Source organism: Anopheles bellator, chromosome 2, assembly GCF_943735745.2.
Source record: "Anopheles bellator chromosome 2, idAnoBellAS_SP24_06.2, whole genome shotgun sequence".
NCBI classification, from domain to species: domain Eukaryota; kingdom Metazoa; phylum Arthropoda; class Insecta; order Diptera; family Culicidae; genus Anopheles; species Anopheles bellator.
In genome coordinates, this window is record NC_071286.1 from 32,950,280 (window position 1) to 32,974,478 (window position 24,199).

Below are 24,199 nucleotides of genomic sequence, written 5' to 3' on the forward strand. Positions count from 1 at the left end.
ATTGAAGGAGTTGCAATAATAAGCCGGCAAAGTGTGAATACCGCAAGCGAAGCGAGTCCACCGTCCCGGCGGCGCTCGAGAGGCGGTTGGCGGTGGTGGAAAACGCACAAGGACCGTCATGTCCTTCGGTGCGCGGGGCGTGCTATTGGCGTTACCGTCGGTGGTGGCTACGACAGCGTGGCTGCCTCCGGGCGACGCACCGCGGCGTTAGTGGTGGTGGAGCATGGTGCGGCACCGTGCCGGGGTGGCACCGGGGCGGCCAGCAGGGTCCGGTGGAAGGGGGGCGTAACCACGGCCACGGTCCTGAGCGTGCTGCTCGTCCTGCTGACCGGCCAGGCGCGCTCGATCGAAAGTGGCGCGAGTGACGCCAACGTAACGGTGGTAACGCCCGGTGGTAACGCCGCCTTCGTAGGTTACGGTGGCTTCAACCGCTTCGGCCGCTTGCTCCTGAACGGCACGCGCCCATCCGCAGCAGTGACCTCAACCCTGTCAACCCCCGCGACAGGAGCCGCCACCGGAACCGGAGCCGCCCCAGAGCACGGGCTCGATGAGGGCGTCGGGTTCGGCGCGCCCGATGGAACCGTTTCCGCCGGCTTCAACGACTCCAGCGAGATGCCCCAAATTCCGGAGTACATCCGGGCGACGTCGATGGTGTTCTGTATCATTATCATGTGCCTCGGCGTTATCGGCAACGTTATGGTAAGTGTCGCAGGGCGGGTTGATTACATTGCCGGGCGGCCCTGTGATTTCATTTCATCCCTGCTCTCCCGCCCCGTTCCGCAGGTCCCGATCGTGATACTCAAGACGAAGGATATGCGCAACTCGACCAACATCTTCCTCACCAACCTCAGCATCGCCGATCTGCTCGTGCTGCTCGTCTGCACGCCGACCGTGCTGGTCGAGGTCAACTCTCCGCCGGAGGTCTGGGTGCTCGGCGAGGAAATGTGTAAGTAACGGTTTCGCTCCGCTCCATCCGCCATTATTGATATTTCCATCGTGATAAAGGGGGGGGTATGGGGGGAGGGTGCGGTGGCTGGCCGGGGTTCGTTGCGGTCGGTCGGAAGTCCAGCTAAACGCACCGCTTCCGCCGGATGGGCACTTTTGACAAGTTTTGCGTTATCTCTGCCCGTTACTTCTTGGGATGTTGCGGATTGGTGCGCCGTCGCCCGTTTAGATGGCCGCCCACTTACGGGTGTCATTTCCTGCGGCCAATGCATTTCGTCTTCGTCGTCTTTCATCTGTGTATGCGCTCATTACACGTTGGCGAAGGGCGCGCCGAGCCGAGCTTTACGGCTTCGCATGATCTAGAGAGCTTACGGAGCGCGATAAGCAGTGGGAATCAATTAAGAAATGGCCAAATTCGTTGCCATCGCCCTGGATGGCCTTGTACCGGTTACGTCGGGGTTGGATCCAGATTTCACCGTCTAACGGTGGATTGGAACATTATGACAGCTTTAAAGGAAAGTTTTTCAATATGACCATAATAGCCTTGGCATGAAAATGTTCTTCAAAATTAGGGACTGAGGTTTCGCCAATTCAGTGTCTCTGTTTCCTTTTCTTTGGTCCTCTGATAAGTGATAAGTAATTCTTTATTTTATCCAGTAAATATGAAGGCTATTTAAAAATCATTTTTTGTGATCTTATTCAGTTACTCCTTCGATGCCGTCTTTATATGCTCAATCGTAGCGTAGTGTCGTCCTTTCATGCCCCTCATTCGACCAAACTTGGTTCTTAATCGTTCCCATCTTCTCTGCCGTCTGAAAACAATTTAAACCACCGATAACCGCTGCTTTGGGTCATAATAGCTTCACCATAAGCCACAGTAGACATTTCGAATGTGTCCGAGTTCTTAATTTCGTTTTTCACACAAAATGTGATACAGATTCTTTGCCACCCACCTTTTGAAATTGACAAAATTCGAAGATGTGCCAAAACACATCGAAGCGAAACAGCTGCCAATAATTGATTGATCACTCAAAATGGCCGAACTTATCACCTTCAGTGAATGACATGAGTGGCAACATAACACCATAAATAAAATTAAAATCAAATATACGTAGCCTGTGGGGATTCAAATTGTCGCGATACTTTTGGAATGGCCCTCGTACAATCGCAGAGCGATCTTGTGGTCTGGAAACAAGACAATGTCTCAATGTTTGCCAATAAATTATTGAAAGCGTATTTTACACGTTACTAAGTTACTATATTATTAAGATATGACCAACGTAGAATATGAAAAATTGACATTATTTAATAAAATTAGGAAAAAATCCTTCGTTAAAAAGGGATGAAAGGCTGGCTGATTGTCTGCTAGTACTTTGGCTGGGAAATTGCGATCGACAGTTACTAAACGTGCCTCAAGATCAAGACTTCAGCATTTCTACGGAGCGCATCCGGCTAATGTATTAGCGTTTCGTATGTTTTCAAGTTTTTTGACAAATGGGTTGCCTATGTTCACACAGTGAGACGCCTTCGGAAACAGTAAACTTAAGCCAAGTTAAGGCAATTGCACATAGAAATGTTTGGGAATTCTAAAGTTTTCTTTTCAATGTCCCCTTCTAATTGTTGCAATATGCCCAGCGACTTGGGACTCTTATAGGCTAACTTAGGTTCAGAATAGGAGCACTATAAAATCACGACGTCTTGCCGTCCTGCTTACGATGATTGACGGTAGCGAAATCCGAAAGATGGTCAACCCTGTCGTGAAAGACTTACCTCACTGCACGTGCCAGTTTGTCAACACGGACAAAAGTGCAGCTATTTCTCATTTCCGTGTCCGTGTTCCGTGCCGGCTCGGAAACTTCATGCTCCCGAACCGTTGAAACATCGTGGCCAGCCGAGAACGTGAATTGATTTCCCATTCTGTACCGGGCATGCTGGCATGTTCTTCGCACCTGTTCCGCTGTCATCGACTGCAGGGACTGCAATAAACTCATCGATGGGTTAGGTCGACCCAAGAGGCAACATTCGTGGCCGGCGACCGCCACAGTGAGTCCGATTACACCGACGGCGATGGCGCGACGTGCCGTTGACGAACTCGGCCGTGTACCGTGGCACTGATTTACATCGCAATCGCAATGGAAACAAATTCCACCCACCGGCAAACGGCAGAAAGCAGCAAACACTTCGGAAGCACCACACTCCGGTAACGTGGCCGCCCGAGCAACCGACTGCATTCCCACTCTCCCGGCCGAGCGACTGCCGGGAATCGGTTTTTGAATGTGTTCAGCAAACGTTATTAACATAAAATATGACCCATTGGGCAGCGATAGGAAGCACGGCCACGGTGGCACCGTAACGACGCCGTCGTCGTTGTCTGAGGAATGTTCCACGTTTTTGCGGTCGTTCTTTTCTGCGGTTGGTTACCTTTTTTCCGACCATTCTCGGTCTCGGTCGGGTAACGAGTCCCGTCGGAGGTTGTTGTTCGCCTCCGGAGCCACACAGGCTACCGGAAGTGGCTGGGGTAGACAAAGCACGAGCGTCTGGCTGGCCACTGGTAACGATAGCCGAAACCGGTAGCCGAAATATCGTACCACGTCGGGGATGATAAGAGCTCGATTCCCACAGCAAATCTCCCGGTGCCAATCAACGGCTGCGAAAGCCCATGGGTTTTTGGCAGTCACATACTACCGGAGTCGGCCCTGAATCGGGCTCGAAAAAACCACGCACCGCGGTTCTTAATCCCAGTGCTGATGAATATGTATTAAACTGGCGACGGTTGAAGGTAGCGGTAATTCAATCCACCCGTGAGATAGGATCTAGAGGACTTCGGAACGCGTTTGCTGTCCGTGCGATTTGGTTGAGTTCCGGTTTTTTTTGGTCCCATCCCTTCTTCAATTTCCGATACCGCTACAAAGGAAGACGTCTTGGCGTGGGTCATGCATGGCGCAAGGACGAACGTGCCCGGTTAACCAGCGGGCCCAATGCGAAGAAGGTCAACTCTGGAGGCCTACCGTACCGTATCTTCCACCGGCGGCCTCAGGCATGGCAAGGCGAAGATCCGACCCGGGACCGGGACCGAAAGCGAAAAGTGTGATAATTTAAATGCAATTTCACCACGGGATGCCGGCGGAAATTACAATTAATTTTGGACATGCTCTGGTTGCGCTTTTTCCACTCTCGGCTCTGGCTCTGCCCATTGCTCCCGGGCCGTGTAGCCATTATGGCTAGCGTCGTAACGCATCGGGTCGGGTTGTGGCGCTTCCAGTGGCCATACTGGCTGCGATAGGGTAATGAAAGTGCCACCCACTGCCACACCGACAGCTAACAAACACTTTAGAAGACACCGCAGAACACACCGTTCAAGCGCCGAGATTGGCCAACGATGGTTGCCAACTCATTGGAGGACTGTTCGCTGCAAAGTAGCTGCCGATCGCCGAGTTCTTGGTTGGCCCTCGCCGTGAGGTGCGTGAATTGGCGCTACGCCTGGGTGAGCCCGGGCAAGCAATAAACCGATTACCTGGTGCTACATAAATCTGCCATCAGGAACTTGTTGCATCATTTCCGTGGCCGACGGACGATGAGGTGATCGAACCGGCCCCAAGCGCTCCACTGCTGGACCTCCCGCCGTGGGGTGAAAGCTTCGAAAGGCGCATCCGGAGCCGCCTGGTAGAAAGCTATGAAATTATGCCCAGCACCGTGCCGACAGCGCGGAACGCGCAGGAAACTAATCGAGAACGTCTCGGCGCTGGAATGTGGCGACTGGCAGTGGAATGCAGTGCATCTAATGCAATTAAGGAGAATGCAGAAAAAACGGGTGAACCAGGCACTGTCGATGAGCAAATCCCGATCATAAGATGCTTAATTTAATATCGCTGCTGCCTTTGTGGAACGGCTGTTACGCGGCGAAAGAAGCGGATAATTTGGTCTGCATCGTCACAATCGATTTATGGTATTAAATTGCTGCGTAAAATTGCCTGTCAAGAGATTTTCGGACGTTAAAGTATGGACCTCTATTTTAGATCCCGAGATGGGGACCGTCGCTAGTCGTTTCCTTATGGACACACGTTAAAGATGAACATAAACAAGCAAGTAAAGTCACTGTAACCCAACGACCAACCAATTGTTTCATTTTGGGAACTATGTTCAATAATGATTTAACTTTGCAGCCGCATCTTGGAATCCTGGACATCCATTTTTGCTACTTAAAGAATTAAATTGCCCTTAACTACCTTCAATATAGCATCTTGATCAAAAAGTTCCCGGAATTCATTTATAAAATATACAATATGTTATTGCTCAAAATCGAGTAGTCCTTAAACTAGTCCCCATGGTCTGCAACGCACTTATGTCAATTATGGATCCAGTGCTTAGCTTGTCTTTCGGAGCTCTCCGTTTCGTATCTCCATTAGGGTCCCATTGGTGCTTTGTCGTGGTTCAAGACTCACGAGTTGTTCGCCCACAAATCCTAGAGTTGTTGACAGATTGATTCAAGCAAACGTCTCACCAACACCCGAATAGTACTCCTTGTTTGAGGTCTTACCTTGTGGCAAAAATTCACCATGTATCACGTCGTGATAATCCATTAAAACTGTGAGCAATGCTCCCTTTTTCGACTGGTAAATGACGCAGTTCTTTTGGTCTCCCAACAGTACTACTATTTTCTTGCTACTAATTACTAGGAAATAATTTTTAACTGTTGTAGGAGTTTTGAAACCGTTGAAATCATGTTCAACAAGAATTTAGTCGTTGTTGCTTATTCAAATCCATTATTAAGAATTCTTAAAAATCGTTATCAAGCTCAGAGATACATGTAAATTCCACAACTGATGATGAAACGAGGTCAACATTTTGAGAAAGCTTCAGAGACAGTTAAATACTAGAATACTAGAAGCGCCGAGTACTAGGAGCGTCACACGGCGATCATTCCGGGATTTTTTTGTTCAAGGTGATATTACATAAGGTGTAGCGTTCATTTGTTATTAGAATATACAGATACGGAGCAGCGAACCAATGACTAATGTCCAACTACCCACTTAATTTTAGTAAGGTAGATCATTTGAGCTTGAGCAATTTTATTAAAAATATTGGTTCAATCGAATGGGTAGTCTGTTGGCGATGGTACGACATAAATTATTAAACCTAAAATTATATTTAGGAAGGGTAAACAGTTTGCTTATTAATTACAAAATATCTGTCATAAAAATTGACAACCAACATGTCATGTTACCATTTCAAGCGGTCGCTTAATTTACGTTGCAGCCGTCGCCGTGTGTACATTCGAAAGACTAATTGTTATCGCAGTCCAGCTCCCCCAAAGGGGTCTGCCAACGCAGAATGTTTTGACATCCATTTCGCCTTTTAAAATCACATCAAGCCCTTCCCATAATGCGGGTTTTGCCGGGACGAAAGCAAATGGCGAAAGTGTTTGCCTTGCCTTGTGCATTGTGCACGACGTCTTTGTGCAAAATACTGCCAAAAGCATTATTTTCTTGAGCTGAAGTCCACTCATCCTCTGCGATGTGGCGCTGTTTTCCTTGGCAAAGGGTTTGCATCATCGCTATGCTGTGTTTTCTAGTGGTCTTCTGAGGCCGGTAGAGTCGGATAAAGGATAAAGTAGCGGCACTGTTCCCTTGGTAAGTGGATTTTCATCCTTGCATCCGAGCGCGGGACGTGGAAGATCCGGCCGATACGATCAGAAGCTCATTTGGCGTCAGAGCGTGGCGGCTGGTCCTGGTCCGGGCTCTGTGGTAGAGATAAAAGTGCATCGATTTATGCGTTCAGCGATGGCACGTTGCAGCTGGCTGCAGTAATACCAACTAGCCCCATCTTATTGGCACTTGCTTGGCCGCAAGCAGCAATCGGAAGCCGTCACGTGGCACGGCACGGGCTCCTAGGCTCCTGGGACGCAAGTGAAAGAAAGAATCCGTCCCAAGTTTGTATCCGGGGATTAGATTTCCGAGTGTGTGCTCACCAAATGTCCGGCGCTTTTGTCATCAGAGGCAGGTTGGGGGCGAAATTTAGGTCATCGTCAAGATCGTGGCCGGTCCGTGGGCTGCTGCTCATCTCGGCAGAACCATTGTTGTCTTCCCAGCACTGCTGGCCATTGCGTGCCCGTTGGAACCAATCTGGACGCCATTAAATCGACTAGCCTACGACGGGGGACATGGGTGACCGGATGTGGGTGTAAGTTACACCGACCAGCTACCGGCTTATGTCAGACAGAGCAAACGTAATGGTGCCCATGCTTCATCCGCTGCCATAAATCATCATTAGAAATTGTAACCCATATTGTGTCGTGCCAGTTGAACCGTGGAAAATCATGTTTGAACAGATTTCTTCAGTTTCTGCTAGCCATGCACTTTCCAAATCCAGTTGTAAAATAGCAATTAACGTTGTGACACGATTAAGAATCGACACGTTCGTGAGTTATGCGTGCCGATGGCACAGATTATCGCATTTACTTATCCTTACTGAAGGCCAGATTCACGTGAAGCTTGAATAAAAAAAGACTCCTTCATTGCAAGACACCTTCGTTTTCTCCTTCTTTTTCTTGCATTGTTATTTTTGTAATTTTCATTCGTCATTTATTTTATTTTTTCGGTTGCATTTTAGTCATTTTCGTATCTTTTATCAATCGTTCAGTCGTTCGAAAGTTCATCGAACATTAATCGTTCATCGAAGTTCAACATTATCAAACGTAAACAAATAGGTGTAAATGAGATAGATCCAAAATAGCCTGAGATTGCTTCATCGTTTACTGATAGAAGCCACCTTCGAAAAGCACAATGGCCGAGCTTGGCCTTGCTTTGTTCCTCCAAATGCCCTCCAAGGTTTGGGTCGGAGCTATCGAAAGTTCTGGACACTATCGGGTATGAAGCGATTTCACCTTTTTTCTGCTTCCGATACTCGTATGTTCCGAGATTATCGATACCAACTACCAACCACGTGCACCACTACTAAATGATGCAAGCAGGTTGCATGCTCTTTTTACGTCCCAAACTACACCGCCCTCGGGCTTTCTTGCTCGGCTCGGCACTCAGTTCCGTTACTCCGCTCGGCTATCGGGATCAGAAGCGCTCTACCACGTGACCAGCGTGACAGCGTCCAGGGATTGCCTCGAGCCTCCCGATGCATCCCTAGTTTAGGCAACTTGTCTTCGGGTGCGGCAGAATTCATTAAAATTTGAACTTTCGCCCGTTCAGTGCCCCGTTCAGTGCACGCTGAAACGGTCCCCCCGAGGGAGATTGCCGTACGTTTTCTGGCGGCAAAAAAAATGTAAAAGAGAAACAACCCAAGGCGCAGTACTTGTTGGTGCAATCTCCGGGTGCAACTGCATTGCCACCGGTTTTCGAGAAACTTTCCACCGGCGACCGTGGAGCAGCGCACCTTGAAGATTGTTTGACACTTTTTAGATGCATCCCCATTGACGATCGGGCGCGCGAAACGTACAACCAGATGAATTAAGTACACTTCTTCTGCCGACTTCCGTGTGCAAATTAGTGCCGTTTGCGGTCCACAGTCCACAATATCGAGTTTCCGAATCCGGGGTTTGCCAGTTTGCCGTCGCCGCCATTAGACGCTACCACCCAGACGGGGGCACTAAACCGTAATTAGCGCCTCCTCGTTTGCGAAGGTGTAAACAAGACTTCTGCTACTTCGGTGTCCGGAGGAGGATACGCAATTTACGAACTGTGCATTACGGCGGTTAGCGTGGCTGCTTCTGGATTCGAATTTCGGATTCACCGAGAGGCGCCACAAAAACCGTGTGTGTCTTGGCCGCATGTCAAGGAGATGCTGTTTTTTTCGCGTGCGATTGATGGCCCGGCCTACACCTCAATTACCGGATGAAGAAATGTGCGTCCGAATGGGGGAGCGGGTTGTGAGCTCGAGGTTCAATCGTTGGCCCGTCGCGAACCGGTCACCACCATTAGATCGTGTGTAAGATGATCGTCCACGGAACCGAGCAATGGATCGGATCGAGAGACCGAGAAGAGAGAAGCGTCCGCCAAAAGGTGCAATCATAATCAACTGGGAACAGGGTCATAAATAAGCGTATCCGCGCGTCTGGCGCGACCGAGACACGGACACCGGCGGCAGTCGAGCTCTTGCCGCGCGTAGAACTGTCAGCATATCCAAAACCGGAATTCTGACGGTGGAATGCATCTTCTGTATGCAAGCGCCGTAATGGACCTCTCGTGCTCGTGGTTTATGGTGCATCAGGGCCATACTAATGAGCTTGGAGATTGGGGAGTTCAGGATCGGGGTGAGGCCCCGGCCAGAAGCAGAACGAGTAGCAGATTCTTCGCGCGGAGGAGCAAGATTAATGTTCCCATCTTTCTTAGCGCTGCCTCGATGCGGTCAATACGGTACGGTCAATAGCGAAACAATGTTGCCCTTCATTGTATCTGAACCAATTACGCGTTTGAACTGCGTCGGATGTTTTAATGTTGCGAACAATGATGGTTTCACCATTCCATTACGTTATGTTAGACCGGGGATTAAGCTTTCGCAGTCAAGTTGAGGATTCAAACTGACACGTCTTTGGCTTGGAATCGACCGGATCGGGAGCCGCGTGGACGGATGATCTGCGGACGAACCGCGGACGTCCTTGAAAAAATCGTCTCTTTATCATTCTCATTCACGAGAGGGTGGCGCGGTCGTGGCGCGAAATGATCATCATCATGATGAACGGAATCGATAGTCAAGTATCAGGAGCGCAGACCGATTCTCCGTCATCCAGCGTAGTTGGCTTCATCCGTCACCGACGGCGGCCGTGAACGTTCCTTCGGACACGTTGCCGATCCGGCCGATGAACAGAATGTGGCCGCCAGTTTTGCGGACCACCGAACGGGGTTCACGGGTGCACTAAACCGTGCGTAGGATGAATTAACGTCCCCGTGTGTGCCAAATGACGCTGAAGAAGGCACCGGCGACTTCATTGGGTCATCCGACGCCGTGACAGGCTGAACAGCGCGAAACGACTAATACTCAAGCCTAATTAGGGCCGATAAGATAAGGGAACAGAGTGACTTCATGCTACGACTCGGTGGAGCACATCAAAAAATGAAATAAAAACGAACGACAAGATCAGCTGGCATAACTCCTTTTTGTATTTGAGGTATGTTTATTTTAAAACTCAAAATCATTAATAGTAGTATTGGTACTTTATATTTTACATATAATTTTAAATATTAAATATTTAAATTTGAAACCTTTAAGAAGTATTTTTCGAAAGTGGACGTACTATTTTTTTATGTAACAGTTTCAACATTTGGCTAAAAAGTTTTTTTTTAATTTACAAAAATACCTTCACAGGTTACTTTCACATAAATGTGTTACTTAAATTCATCCACGGGGGGGCGAGTGCAGTTACATTATCTTGCACCGCGAATGCAACTTTAATTATGTAATCAAACAAATGGCCCCCAAGAACACACGCCAGCCAATTGAGCGCATGCATTCCAACATGACAGAAAAAAAAAGTTCCAATCCACTGTCGACGACCGACGTGCGAATGTTTATCTTCCCTCCGTGCGGTCGTAGTGCATCCCCAGGCTGCACTTGTGCAGTCCGGTCTTTTATGCAGCCGATGATTATTTGCATAAATATTTTGATCAGCCATGTCGACTTGTTTTGCTACACGCCAGAAGTCCTGGGTCAAAGCATCAAAGAAAATCGAAGTAAGCTGAAAGCGACCCTGAGTCTGACATCGGATTTGTTGGTGGATCGTGGTTCGTGCCTGCGTGTGGATCTGTGACCATCACCGAGGCGCTTTACTGACGTAGTCGGTTGTCAAACGGTAGGAAAACTTCAATCGAACGGTGCCGCGTCAACGAACATCGCGATCCAAGCAAATGGGCCCGATGGGCGGTGGGTTAGCCTTTCTTTTAACGAATACCCAAGGTTAGCTGTTTGTGTTGGGGCACGATTTATGGTGGTGGTGGCACGCCAACGGAAATGTGGACGTTACATTCGAATACCCACAGAAATGCAGGACAGTTTCAACATCCGTCCGAGGACCCTTTTTAGACTCTACCGACTTGGGCTAGGGAATGATTTGCTAGGATTTCCGACACTTCGATGCGTTACACAGAAGGCGGACTCATTGGACATTGGTTTGGGGTTTAGAAGTGCACGACCACCCGATACCGGCACCAAACACCTTTGGCCTACTTTGGCCGTTCGGTGACAAAGCGGACCGAGCGCCAACCGCGAAACCGCGCCGCGACGCGTTGAACCGTATTATTTTTATCGTTTTTCGAAGCACCACAATGAGAAAACAATAAATAGAGGGCAGCCGACCGCTAGGCTAGGCGACCGAACCAGTTTAGTGGATCGGAAACCGAAAACTCCACTAATAAAGCATGAAACGGTGTCATTGGAGCGTGCAAATTGATAAAATTTTATCATCGTGTACACACCCAAAGGGCTGCTAGTTGAATACATTTTGAGGCGATGTGTCCCGGTGCTGAAATTGGACCGGCCAACAATTATGGAAGGCTCCTAATTTATCGTTGTTCAATAGGGTCCATAAACGCGGCGCAATTCCGCGACAAGTTCGCCGCTTACTTCGATGGCCCAATTTACCAAACACTGTGCCGTGTCGTTCACTGGAAAGCTTTTCGAAATTCTTAGTGTACTACTATTAAGAACAAAAAAGGAGTATTACATTAATTTAAAGAATTTAATATGCCAATTTAAACATGGCCTTTTAATTTGTTGGTTTTAGTAGTAGAAAGCTAATCAAAACACAAGAATTACGTTACCAAAAGCAGATAAACAAAACGTGTATAGAGTAAACGTAATTAATTAAACAATGAACAAGGACACCATGAACATTGAACAAGCGGAAAATAAGTTGTTGCGACCAGCTACTGTACACTTATCGAAATAAAAATTCCGATTTGACCGCCCTTTCCGGCTAACCCGCCCGTTTTCACCCGGCGTGCAGAAATGATAAACGAACCGGTCTCTTAGTAGTAGCAGCACTAGTAGTATGATGGTAATTAGTTACGAATCTAATTAAAAACCAGTGAACCAGAGAACCGAACCGATGAGTTTCTTCTGTGGACCGTCGAAAGTAATTTGGTCACATCGTTTGGTGGAAAAGAAAATCTTTCGCAGGGCTTTATGTTTTTGTTTTCTCGCCCGTTCCCTCTTGTCTTGGAAATCCTTCGAGCAGCACGCGAGAAAACGTAAAAGAAAACATGGCAACGGGAAACGCGCCGGCAAACTTTTGATGGAACTAGGTGTGACAGGTGTGCTTTCAATTTTTTTCCACGGTTGTTCTGTTTTTTTCGCAAAACCCAATGCTGTAGAATCGAATGAACAAAGCCACTCGAATGGATTGGGGAAGTGCCGACTGTTATTGCCAATCATTTTTAAGTATTGTTCTGAAACAACACTTCTAGTGCCACTTCTAAGGGCAGGATACTATGTGAGCATAATGATCGTCGTTGGAAATAGACAATTATGCAGTTGAAGCTCTTCTATAAACATTCGAGTCACGGGGAATTAAAAAATGAATCGAGAAAAATGTAGTAACCATGGTAACAGGTTTTGGTGGTGCTTGCGAATTACCAGGAAGCCAGGAAGTGAATTGCTGTGCTGTTCGAAATGAATGCCGATCGGTAGAAAAGTAACAGAAGCGCAGACGATTTCGGACGCAAAGCGCAAATCCGTGAACGGTAATAGTAAACCAAGTGCCGACGGCGAATGAACGGAAAGATGGTAAAAGGTTGCTTCAAGTTCACTGTTTTGCAAGAGTCATGAACATGGGTGGATGATTTTCACACTACTCGGGCAGGTGCCCAAAATTTCGTTCATCAGCCCTGTTAAAAATGAATATAGAAAATAAATAAGTTTATTGAAAGAGGAATGACAATAATGAACAACCGACCAGGGGGAGCTATTGTTTTGTTTTTGTGTTCATTTTGAAATACAAACCGATAGTAAACTGTTGTTTGTAATTCCCTTTTGCAAATTGAATGTCATTTCAATTCTGCAATATATCAGTTTAAAGAAGCATAAAAAGATTATGTTAAAGCGTGTCATTATGCCACCGACAAAAGTGCGTATGGTTCTCCATGCCGAAATTTTCTAAAATTTGCTTTTAACTTTCTCCACATCACTCCAGCTACACACGATAAAATCCAAACCCGCAATCGCCAATAAAATATACTATCCAAAATCAAAGGAGTGCCGCCGAAACCGTATGGTACCCATCACAGAACCGATGCGCCTTTGAACAGCCGGGGGGTCTTGGACCCTGGGAATGTTGGGGCACTCCATTAGCACCGGCTTCGCTTCCAAAACCGGCAAAATGGAGCCACTAAATTGGTTTTGCTCAGCACCATCAGCACCGATTTTTCCGTCGTTCGCTCCAATTTTCTCGATCCTCGACGCCGGATGCCGGAGTCCGAAATTAATTCGTAATATAAGCGTTAATGTTTACATGACGCCGATTTTGCGCCGGCGACGTCGTTACTGGTTCTTCCTCCAAATCGCACCCTCTTGTCGCGCTACCTATCACGCACCATAGCCCGGGACCAGGCAGCTACTTCCGGCGCTAAGCACCGGTTTGCGGGTTGTGTTTTTGTTGTGTTTACCGATGCGGTTTCGATTAGGCTGTGTGATGACTTGGGACGTGTTGGCAATTTTCTTTAGCTTTGTTTGTATGTGTTTTATCCGTCTTGTTACAGGCAAGGCAGTACCGTTCGTGGAGCTGACGGTGGCGCACGCGAGCGTCCTGACGATTCTGGCCATCTCCTTCGAGCGTTACTACGCGATCTGCGAACCGCTGAAGGCGGGCTACGTGTGCACGAAGGCGCGCGCCCTGCTGATCTGTCTCGCGGCCTGGACGGTGGCGGCCATCCTCACAAGGTAATCTCGCACGCACCCCCTAACATAACTCGGCCAGACGCCGGCAAACGGGCTGGGAACCGATGCTTTCGTGTAACACTCTAACGCACTAACAAGATCCATCCTATCCATCAATCCAGAGTGGTGTCCCCGTGGTCCCGCTGGTATTTGCTGCCGCTTGAACGCTTCGTTCGGTGTAATATTACACGCGCGCGCCGCTCTGTTCCGTCACCCTTAATCCGTTCCGTTCGCATGTGCATGTGCTCGGTATGTTTATTCATCTTCCCTCCGCTTTATGTAGTCATCGTCCAAGAACGCATTATTGTCGCACTCTCGACCGTTAGAATCACATTCTGGTAACATGAGCCCAAACAGCCGGATGGGCTGATCGATCATGACACATACAGCGCTTCACCGCCAGAGGACAGCACTTAATCGAGCAAACGAGTTAAGACCCGCCAGCCGTTACGGCTCCGTCCCGTACGCCGGCCGATCGATTGATTGATTGCAAGCGCTGGAATTGTATCGTTCCCCATTCGTTCCCCGGCTCATTTGGAACCACTTTCTATGATGTCTCTCGCGATGACATGCTTCTGCTTCCATCAGTTGTTCCATCTTACGGCCATGAGGGCAAAATTCGTTACGGCTCTGTTTGCTCACAGGCTCTCTGCCAGGTCTGCCGGATGATCGACAAAGTGGCAAGTGATTGGCTGTGCAGACTTGCGGATAATGTACTTGCAGGAAGAGTATTACTCAAACTAATCGGCAAGATATGACCTACTTCAAACCAAGGAGAAGAATTGGGAAGTAGAAAAATTACCATAATTAGCATATTAGCATGTAGTTATTTAGTTGTGGCTTCAGACTTTCACAAGTTATTGTGGAGTATAGAAACCCAAACAACCAGCTTTGTTCATTAAGCCTCCTTCATTAAGCCTCATTCTCCACCATATTTTATGGTTTAAATACATATAAAAAATCGTTAATAAGGTCATGGTAACAAAACAGGACTTCCGCGTGGTACGAGGCTTTGCCCGAGCTTTCCTCACGAAGGCCGTTTCTTGGGCCATCCTTTTAATAATCCGCCAAAAATGCAATGTCACTGTTTTGGGCCGTTTTTTCTCTCCCATCCTGGCCCTTTTTGTGGCCTTTTAATAAAATATCAATCCGGCATCAAAACCAGCCCGCCCGAGCCTTGCTATCGTTCTCAGGAAGTAATGTTTACGACTTTGGATTCGATCATCGGTTCGTCATCGTGGCCGTTTGGGCAATTGCAAACGTTGCAACAATCTTTCTGCCAATTCGGGTGGCACCATAAATGTCGTCGCTCAGCTCAGGGAAGGAGACTACCTTGCGCGGTCGATAAATGTATTTCGGGTGTTTCATTTTCGATACGACGGGCTGGCGCGGACAGAAAGCTTGATCGAACTGCAGTTTAGACCTGGAGGATCCATATTCCCGATGGATAGCCAAAAAGCCAACCCGCCAAACGGTGAACAAATGGAAACCGCTATGATTCTGGACGCCCCGACGCCGTTCAAGGCGGTGATGTGAGTGACGGTGCCTTTGTTTCACGGGTTGGAATCGTGAAAACTTTCGGTGATTGCTTCCCTCCGACCCACTGCCGAATCCACGGACGAGCAGCACGAACGATGAGCGGGAGTAGAGAAAACCCGAATCGTCCATTTGTGAAGACGCGACGAATATTAATGTAATAGTTTCGTTTCTTTTGATACCAAATGTACCGTGAAGCTTGGCCCTGGTTGGCCGTTCGTTTGGTCCGAACGGCTGGAGGACGCGCTTTGCGTCACAATTCACTCACCAATGCAGGACGAGCCAGGGATCCAGGGAGTGTCCATTTCACTTCACGCTCAAGGCAAGAAGTGCTGTAGATTGCAGCACCAGGCCGGTGGGCCGCTGTAATTTTGTGGGTTCGGTAGCGACTAAAGCGGACTGCGCTGCGCTGCTGCTGCGGGCACTAGGGACGAGAAAAAATACATCATCCGGACTATGCGATGAAACGAAGTCTGTGCAAGAAGCGCTGCCCATAAATTGACACTGCCACATGGCGTAAGGGTTAAGACTCCACACAAAAGGCACAACGCCGCAGCGTACTTGCGACAGCGGCTGAAGGATGTGGACATTTTTAAAGAGCAGACCCGCTCCTCCTTTTCAGGAACCGTTTGTTTGTCAACGCCAATGGCTGCCAGCTGGCGGCCAACATCCTCCCGAGCTCGCGGATATGTTTAGAGGTTATTATTTTGCGTCTTTAGTAAATAGAGTTACTTTACGCTGATCACGTCGCTTAGTGCCCGGATCCGGATGTTGGAACGGGAGCGGCACGGAAAACCGGCAGAACGTGTGATGTGTGTGTTTAGAGTGTGTAACTTTTCTGTTTACTTACTTAGTAAAATCACATTATTCGCTGACGAGAGCGACAGCACGGAAGCACGGAGAACCGGCAGAAAGAGTTTGATGTGTTTTTTCTTCTGCCCGCGAGAAACTTTGCCATTTTCTTTGCGGAGCCGCTGTTGCCGCGGGCAAGTTCTTGGGATAATAATGGTATGAAGTAACGGAATGGAAGCGAAATGAAGATAAACTTACTGAAGTAGAATACTTTTTTGTGTAGAAATGGCATAATTTTGTTTATTCGAATTTTCGAGGCTCGTATAATACGATGTACTCACGGCAATCGAGTTTCCTTTTCATATTTAAGACCAACAGCGAAACAATAACTCTAACGTGCAGTGGACCATCGTTTTCCGCGAACGTCGCGGCCAACTACTTCAACCTCGGGTGACACGTTCGGACGACGGGGCCCAACTGCGGTCAACCAGTTAGCTGGACTGTTATTGGCCGCAGTGTCGTTAAGAACGGACAGAGCGCTTCCTTCGTCACTGCTATCGACGTTAATTAGTGGACCCGTGGCACAAGAAAACTTCTTTATTGGTCAACTTTAATCATTCAATTTCAGTTGAAATTCTCCCGGTATGTCGACGCGTCCACCATCGAACGGGGAGGATCTTTTATTTTGTTTTCATTAAAACTGCGGGAAGTGTTGGACGAAGTGTGCTCCGGTCTGCGGCCAGGACACGTTCTCTCCTGGCGTTTCTCGTGATGCCGGAAATGCTATAATTGTGCTTTTGTTTTATGACAAATTCGTCATTCCTGCGACGGTCGCAGCCAAAAAGGATGCCTTCGGGGTGCCCTCCAGAGTGCATTTGGTTTAACGTTTACGTGTGTATCTCTTTCTATTTTCCACCACTTTGAGTGGCCGCACCCCACCATCTGCCCAGCCGCCGTCGAGCGTCGGCAAGTCAACATGATTTAGTGGCCAAACGCTTGCCATGGCGACCGCTGGAAATTCATTCCATTCATTACGGTCCTTCTGTTTTCCGTCGCACCACAATGAAGGCGATTTATTTGCGTTTGCCACTCGTCAAGACACTCTGCTGCTCCCGCCACAGGGCGTCCCGGTGGTTCTCGGCCACTTGCCCTTTATCGATCGTTGCGGAAGGAATTTCGTTGGCCAAGCAGAGAAATAAAATCTTCGATGATAACGAAACCCGGCGGCAATTTTTGACGGATGCCTGCTGGATGTACTTGATGGTCAGTGATACCAGTAAGTCCGGTTGGCTGCGAGCAAGCCGATTGTTCGAGGCATAGAAACATAATGAACTGGCCAGTTAATAAATAGTAAATTGAACCGCGACCGGCTAGATTATTGCAGATTATTAACCGAATACGGTATTCGCGATACGACACAATTAAAAACGAAATGATGAGCACTAAACCAAACCGAACCCGTTAACGGCGGTGATGATGTTACTCACGTGGCTTCGGAACGCCGCTCGTCGCAGCACCGACATGCGGCGAACATGAATTTATGACACGCAGCGTAGCGGGGAAATTTATGGCCGCCAAGCAGTATAAGTGGATGATTGTGGTCGACGAGGATTGATAAATATTATGACCATTTGGCGAGAGCGTAAATTGTACCGGTTCGATCCGGTACCGCCGGGCCGCGAAGCACGAGGCCCGTTCGGACCTGTTCCCATTTCGGCCACTGGAGCCCTTTTGGGCCAAACCGTACGCACTCCGATATTGGATGTCCGAGAAGCTGATACGTCGTTGAGGGCTATAATTCATCTGTCAAATCCTTTGCCTTCGCCGGTCCCGCCGATTGGTTCCGGCAATGCTTGAGGCTGGTCTTCGAGTACGGCTCTCGCTGCAAGTGTACATCTTTTCGATCGGTTAGGATTGGTCAGTGTTCCTTTGCACCATACTTATGGGATAGATTGTGATGAATGGGCCATCCGGGGTCCGTGGTGCCGGCGTACGTCGTCGCCGTGGACTAACGACTAACCCGATGCCGCTTGTAGAGCGACATAATTTACGACCCGCAGCCCGAGCATTGGCTCACCACCGGACGACAGTGTGCGTTAATTAGTGAGCGCCGGTTGTCAACAAACATTGTGTCTCGGTTGACAAACGAACCTCACAGTGGCCCCTCCAGCGTTCGAAGCTACTGCCCCGAAGGATGCTCGGTTGGGAGGCCGATGATTCCCGATGACGATGACGTTTGCCGGATATTGGGCGATTAGAAACACGGCGAAAATCAACCGACCATTTTCTTTGGCCCGCCATTTTTTTTGTCTCCGTTGCCAGGATACGTTGCGTGTTATTATTTTCGGTTTCGCTTCATCCGGCCAAGTCGCGGCAAAAATGAGGTTAAACAATCATCCTGATGGCGCTCGGGAAGGCGCGTATTCGCAACCACCGCCCATCGTTACGGGCCCGCGGGGAGCAGCTTAGCATAAAAGGATGTGCGCCTAAATTTAGATGGCCCATCCGATGTGCGCCACGGCGGGTTTCGGATGTCACGGTCGGTTTTTTCCTCGCTTCTTGCCCGCTCGTCCTTTGTGATCCTTTTCCTGGCTACACAACACACGGTTTGCTGTGTGCTCATTTGACTAACTTTATTTTCCCATTCGGTTTAGTGCCGCTTATGCTGTGGGCCGACAACGATGGGCCAAATATCAACAATGAAACGGAACGGGCAAGAGAGTGGTGAGAGTGTCACCAATACCAGCGCCTAGGTCGCACTTCCGGGGTCAGTGTCAACCGGCCAAGAAAGTTGTAGGCTTGTCGTCTTAGATCCTTGGCGGGCGGGTCACTCGATGGCCGGCAAATGGATTGGAAAATCCTGCACAGACGCGCCTAGCAACCGAAAGTTGCGGGAAAAAAAGAAGATGAAACGCCGGGCCGGCCGGCGTATGTTTTATGCCCCCAGCCGGCCGGGAAAGCATAACTTGGGGCTGGCATCAAATTTCAAGAGGCGCTGATTGACGTCTTTGACTCCGGCGGCACCGTAAATCGTTGTCGCTTGGCTAACCGTGATTTTGTTTGTTTGTCGCTCGTCAGTCGGCGTTACTCGATGCTGGGTGGTCGAATTTTTGGCCGGTTGTCGGGTCAGGATAGGTCAATTTACCGCACCAGCCCCGTTCCAGCCCCTCGAAGCATCGAGGGCACGTGGCGCGATGGCATCTCGGTGCAGGATGCGGAATTCGATTAAGGCAGCGTCCGATTTCGCCGGCCGGGCGTTCAAATGTACGACGGGGACTTTTTGTTTGGTGAATTGATAAGTGATCTCATGATGTTGGATTTCGCTTTTCCATACGCCATACGATCTCTGCCGAGGACGGTTCAAATGTTGTCGCTTTAATGTCGGGAATTGAGACTATGTAACTTAACCGTATTGTATCATTTTCAAAAGGATAATAATTTTTTAATTTTTTCAAAAGAGTTACAATTCACGAAAAGTATTTTATTACGTTGCTGTATATATTTATAGAACGCGCTTCTGCCTCACCGGAGAGGAAACAAAATAATCCTCTAAGCTATCTCTATATACTTCCATACATTTCGCTGGCACGGAGCACGTACGGTTCCATTTTCGGCATTACCGGCAGTCATCCACCGTGGAACCTTTTGATCCCCTCGAAATCCCTCCATTCACTGGATTACGCCAGAGAGGACGATGGGTGAGAATCGTTCGAGTTCGCCCAGGAAAAGTGAAATAAAACCAAAACCCGAAATCGTATTCATGTTTTGGAGAATTTACACTGCCACAAAAATTGCCCCAAAAAATGGTGGATCACGCCAGGGTGTGTTTGCCGCTTCACGAGTGGCACACTCGTGTGGTTGAACGAATTCGTGGCACGACGACAATGTTTGGTGTTTGTTGATTGAATTCATGGTTTTCTTCGGCCCATTCCTTGTGGTGTCGTTTCTGTCGTTGGCCGAACTTATTTTGCATCTGTCGTACTGCGAAAAAGCCAACTTTACGGACCTGATCGTTGCCTACTGCTCTGTCACGTCGGGCATCCAGGACTTTGGAAGGACATTTCACGGCCAACCTCGAAAGCGTGCGAAATTCGAATGGCGTGCTGTTTCAGTTGGCAGCAGGTTCATTACCCGTGGCCAGAGAACAGCTGACTTGTCACTGCTCGGAAGCAATTCCAAGTATTGCCGTCGGGCTTAGTGTATGGAAAAGGCACAAAACAGAAGGAATCCGGGAAAGCAGAGAATAGCAAGACGAATTTTATTTGCCATTGTTGAGGCGAGTGGGAATTGATAGCAATTGCTCGGAGAGCCAAGGCAAAGCAGCAGACAACCAACAATACTAACTTGCAGATTGGAAAGCCATCGGAAAACGAAATCGATACTTGATTCCGAGAATGTCCTTTCACCGTGGACTTCTTTTTCGACTGTCTTATACTCGATTTTTATTACAGCAAAATCAGCATCATTCATTGTTGCTGTTTCGAAAACATTATACAAACCACACTGTTATTCATAAAGTTTTACATCAATCGCTAACATAAGTGCGCGACAGTAAAATGATCCCCGATCGCAATCATCATCATAATGTACCATGCGCCTCCACGGTGTCCCAGTTGGGAGAGGATTAATGGAAATATGTGATAACTTAAATGTGATGGCTATCCAGTGGCTCTTGTAATCATTTAACGTACTTTTTTGGACGTATCAAACAAACTTTCATGACAGTAGTTACGACCAAAAGTACAAACTATAATAATTCCCATGTCCTTCAAACATTCTTTCATGCGGAATGGGAATATTTTTATTCTACTATTTATATTTATAGTGTCACTGTCTGCTAAATATTTCCAAACCACCGAAGGTCTATTGCATGTGTACCGGGCCAAATAACACTGATTGACTGACCCTCGATACTACCGGTTACAAAGGGGTTCTGGCCATAACAAATGTGTTCGATAATTGCTTTTGTGTGTACTTACAATAAGGTCGTGGAAACTCCTCCGTCGTGAATAGAAAGAAACAAAGCGGAGTCGCAAGATATGCAAATGAATCCTGTGTCATTTGTGGACGCAGGACGTATTGACCGTTGGCCAAACAATAACGACCTTGGGAGCCGCAAATGTCGGATGGCTTAGTGCTGACCAACGAATCTGTCATTACCGGCGATTGGTGACGTTAATGCGGCACCTTTGTAGGAAATTGAAATTAAAGGGCCCTAGGTTTGAGTTTATGGCACATCATTGTTGACCTCTGCAGTTATTATATAATCTGATGATGATCTGATGATTGTTTTATTTCGAATGCCAACCCGGACTCTTGCTGAAGAAGTTCGCTGGCAATCAAAAGCAGTAAATCCTCCCCTCCTTAAGTGGCACGAGTGGTGTTGTTTCCGCTGACTGTTTGCCCGTCTGTCGCCGTGGAGAAACCGGAACTTCCATTTGTGGTGACAGTTGATGGGCCGCTCGCGGATTACCCAGAAACGCCAGAGTGCAAAGTGTGGATTCTGTAGCTCTGTTTATTACATTCACACGACTGCTCATGATGGATTTGCCACAGCATTGCAAATATGGACAGCGCCAAAAAGTCAAACTTGATGTTTCAATTAACCGCAGATTGGTTGGACCCCTAGGTTGCTGTTTGACGAGGTTTCAACGAGGCACAAGCGAAATGTTTATTGCTGTGCTAAATGACTAAAATAGTTATATTGGTCTTTTGTTTGGATTTGGAATAAATATTACTGTCATTGACTTCTACGTTACTCCTTTTGTTTGTACTTTATTAGTTTCCAATTTATGTACTCTTCTAATGGTTATGGGGATTGAAAGTGGTGATGGTTATTTTTAAATTTTTTATTAATTCTGGTCGGTAACTGGATGGATTCGGTTGGTCACCCAGCGATCCGTCATGGTCGGCCCCTAGGTCGGTTTGGCCCGATAGGTAGTGGCAGATCTGTCTGAACCGAATGCAGCTCCTCTCACACCGCGTTCTGCGTTCCTACAGTCCAATCGTGTTCTTCGCCGAGTACAGCGTGCAGCCGTATCTGGACGGCAGCCGGGCGGCCATGTGTCTGACGAAGGCGTCCAATGGCTGGACGTTCACCTTTTTCCTGATGACGATCTCGCTGTTCTTCGTGCTACCACTGGCCATCCTGATCGTGCTGTACGCAATCATCGCCCGCAATTTGATCGCGAGCGATCGGTCACGGCTGAAGATCCGCCTAAGTAAGCCCGAGCTGAGCCACAAGGCACGCAAGCAGGTGGTGCTGATGCTGGGAGCCGTCGTGCTGGCGTTCTTCACCTGCCTGCTGCCGTTCCGTGTGCTGACCCTCTGGATCATCATCGTGCCGGAGGAAACGTTCCAGCAGCTCGCCCCGGAACGATACTACGTCCTGCTGTACTTCAGTCGCATCATGCTCTACCTCAACTCGGCCGTCAATCCGATCCTGTACAACCTGATGTCGTCCAAGTTTCGCAAGGGCTTCCTGAAGCTCTGCACCTGTGTCCACTGGTCGCGCAGAGGATACGCTGCCCGCAAGGGCCGCAACCGTTCGGCAACCTTCACGACGACCACGACGACAACCACCAGCAACAGCACGGGTGTGGGCACGACGAGTGTCACGTTCGGGGGACCCTTCACCGGGTTGGAGGTCCGATCGAACGGTGGCCATTGCTGTGCATCCCTAGACAACGCAATGGCTCGGAAGGGTTCCCGAAAGCTCACATTATCGCTGGACGATTTGCACCAGCGGCTGGCGGATCGTGACCCGTCGTCGCCGGCTTCGTTCTATCAGATCAATCTGATACGCCAGCACTCCAGCCCGGGCCTGTCACTGGACCCAATTAGTGCCGTCCTAACGCCGGCCTCCTTCCAACCGCGGACCACGCTGAAGCGTCAGCTCAACGTTACCTTCGACGAAGGAACCACAGCCACGGCGGCCAACGACGAACCGTCGGCCCTGGCCAACGGAGCGGCAGCCGAAGCCGAGCGTCTTCTGCTACACATCGACACCGCCCGGAACCCTAATCCACTGAAATTGAAACTTCCCCGCTTCGGACATCGACGAGCGGGCCTTCGTCCGGCCGGTGGAGCGGCGGCCACCCTCCAGCAGCTGTCGCTGGACGAAAGTTTGCTGACGGCGGCCATTGCTGGGCGCAAAGTTTGACAATTTCCCCAGTTCCCGGTGGCTCTGGCTCGGTTGAGGCCGCTGGTCCGGCGTGAAGGTTGGAGGCAATCGGCATCGGCCAGCCAGCCAGCCAGCGACGGAATGCTGGCCATCGACAACGGGGCCGCGATTGGGGCCTACGGTCGGCACTTACCACACAGCATCCCGCTGTGTGCTGTTTTGCAAGAGTCGCCGCGCTTCTAATTGAGTTTCGTTGTTGCCCCGACCGGGGTGGTTCCGGATTACCGTCTCGACGGCGGTTTGGGCGAGGCAGTTTGAAGGTTAGAAGATTTCCCCCTCCCCCTCCCCACTAGCTTGGGTCCCCGGCTTGGGTCCCGACGGTCGATGAACTCTCTCGGCTGGGTCCGCCACCTTCTCGGTTAGTGCCGATCGAGTAGGTCCCGGGGTGTCCCTATCGGTTACGGATGGTAAAGCGGTTTTCGCATCGAGGGTCATAAAAGTGGCTGAAACGATACTCCGAGACGGGTCTGTTTGGGTGCCAGAGGCGCGACAGAGAGAGTGAGAGTTGCGGCCGAGAGAACAGTCGTAATGGGCCGTAATCGTTGTGGGGATAGCTTTAAGCGTCACTGTTCGGGACGGACCAGAGACCACCACCGAATGGTGGTGTGTCCTGCAGCCAGCATCTCCAAATCATACGCCCCCCCGGTCAGCCGGCGATCGAACGCATACGTAACGGAACCGAACCTAGTCCAAAGTGCGACATAAAGATGGAGAAAAGATTAGTGCCGAAAGGAGGCATATTACCGGAAAGCAAAACTATTTCCAGCATTGCGTATTATTTACAACGATAAGCTACTGCGTGAACGTGATGAGATCGTCCGTTCGTGGACCAGACCCGAAACCGGCGCGGGCAATAGTTACCGCCAT

General features: G+C 49.0%; 1 protein-coding gene across 1 annotated transcript; it reads left to right on the forward strand.

The window, feature by feature from the left end:
• Window positions 1–603: 603 nt before the first annotated feature.
• On the forward strand, window positions 604–23,311 carry LOC131212515 (thyrotropin-releasing hormone receptor-like). Its single transcript, XM_058206409.1, has 4 exons — window positions 604–699; window positions 784–946; window positions 13,644–13,824; window positions 22,150–23,311. The coding sequence occupies exons 1-4, from the start codon at window positions 613–615 to the stop codon at window positions 23,309–23,311; spliced, it is 1,593 nt and encodes a 530-aa protein (XP_058062392.1). The 5' UTR covers window positions 604–612.
• The last annotated feature ends 888 nt before the right edge of the window (window positions 23,312–24,199 follow it).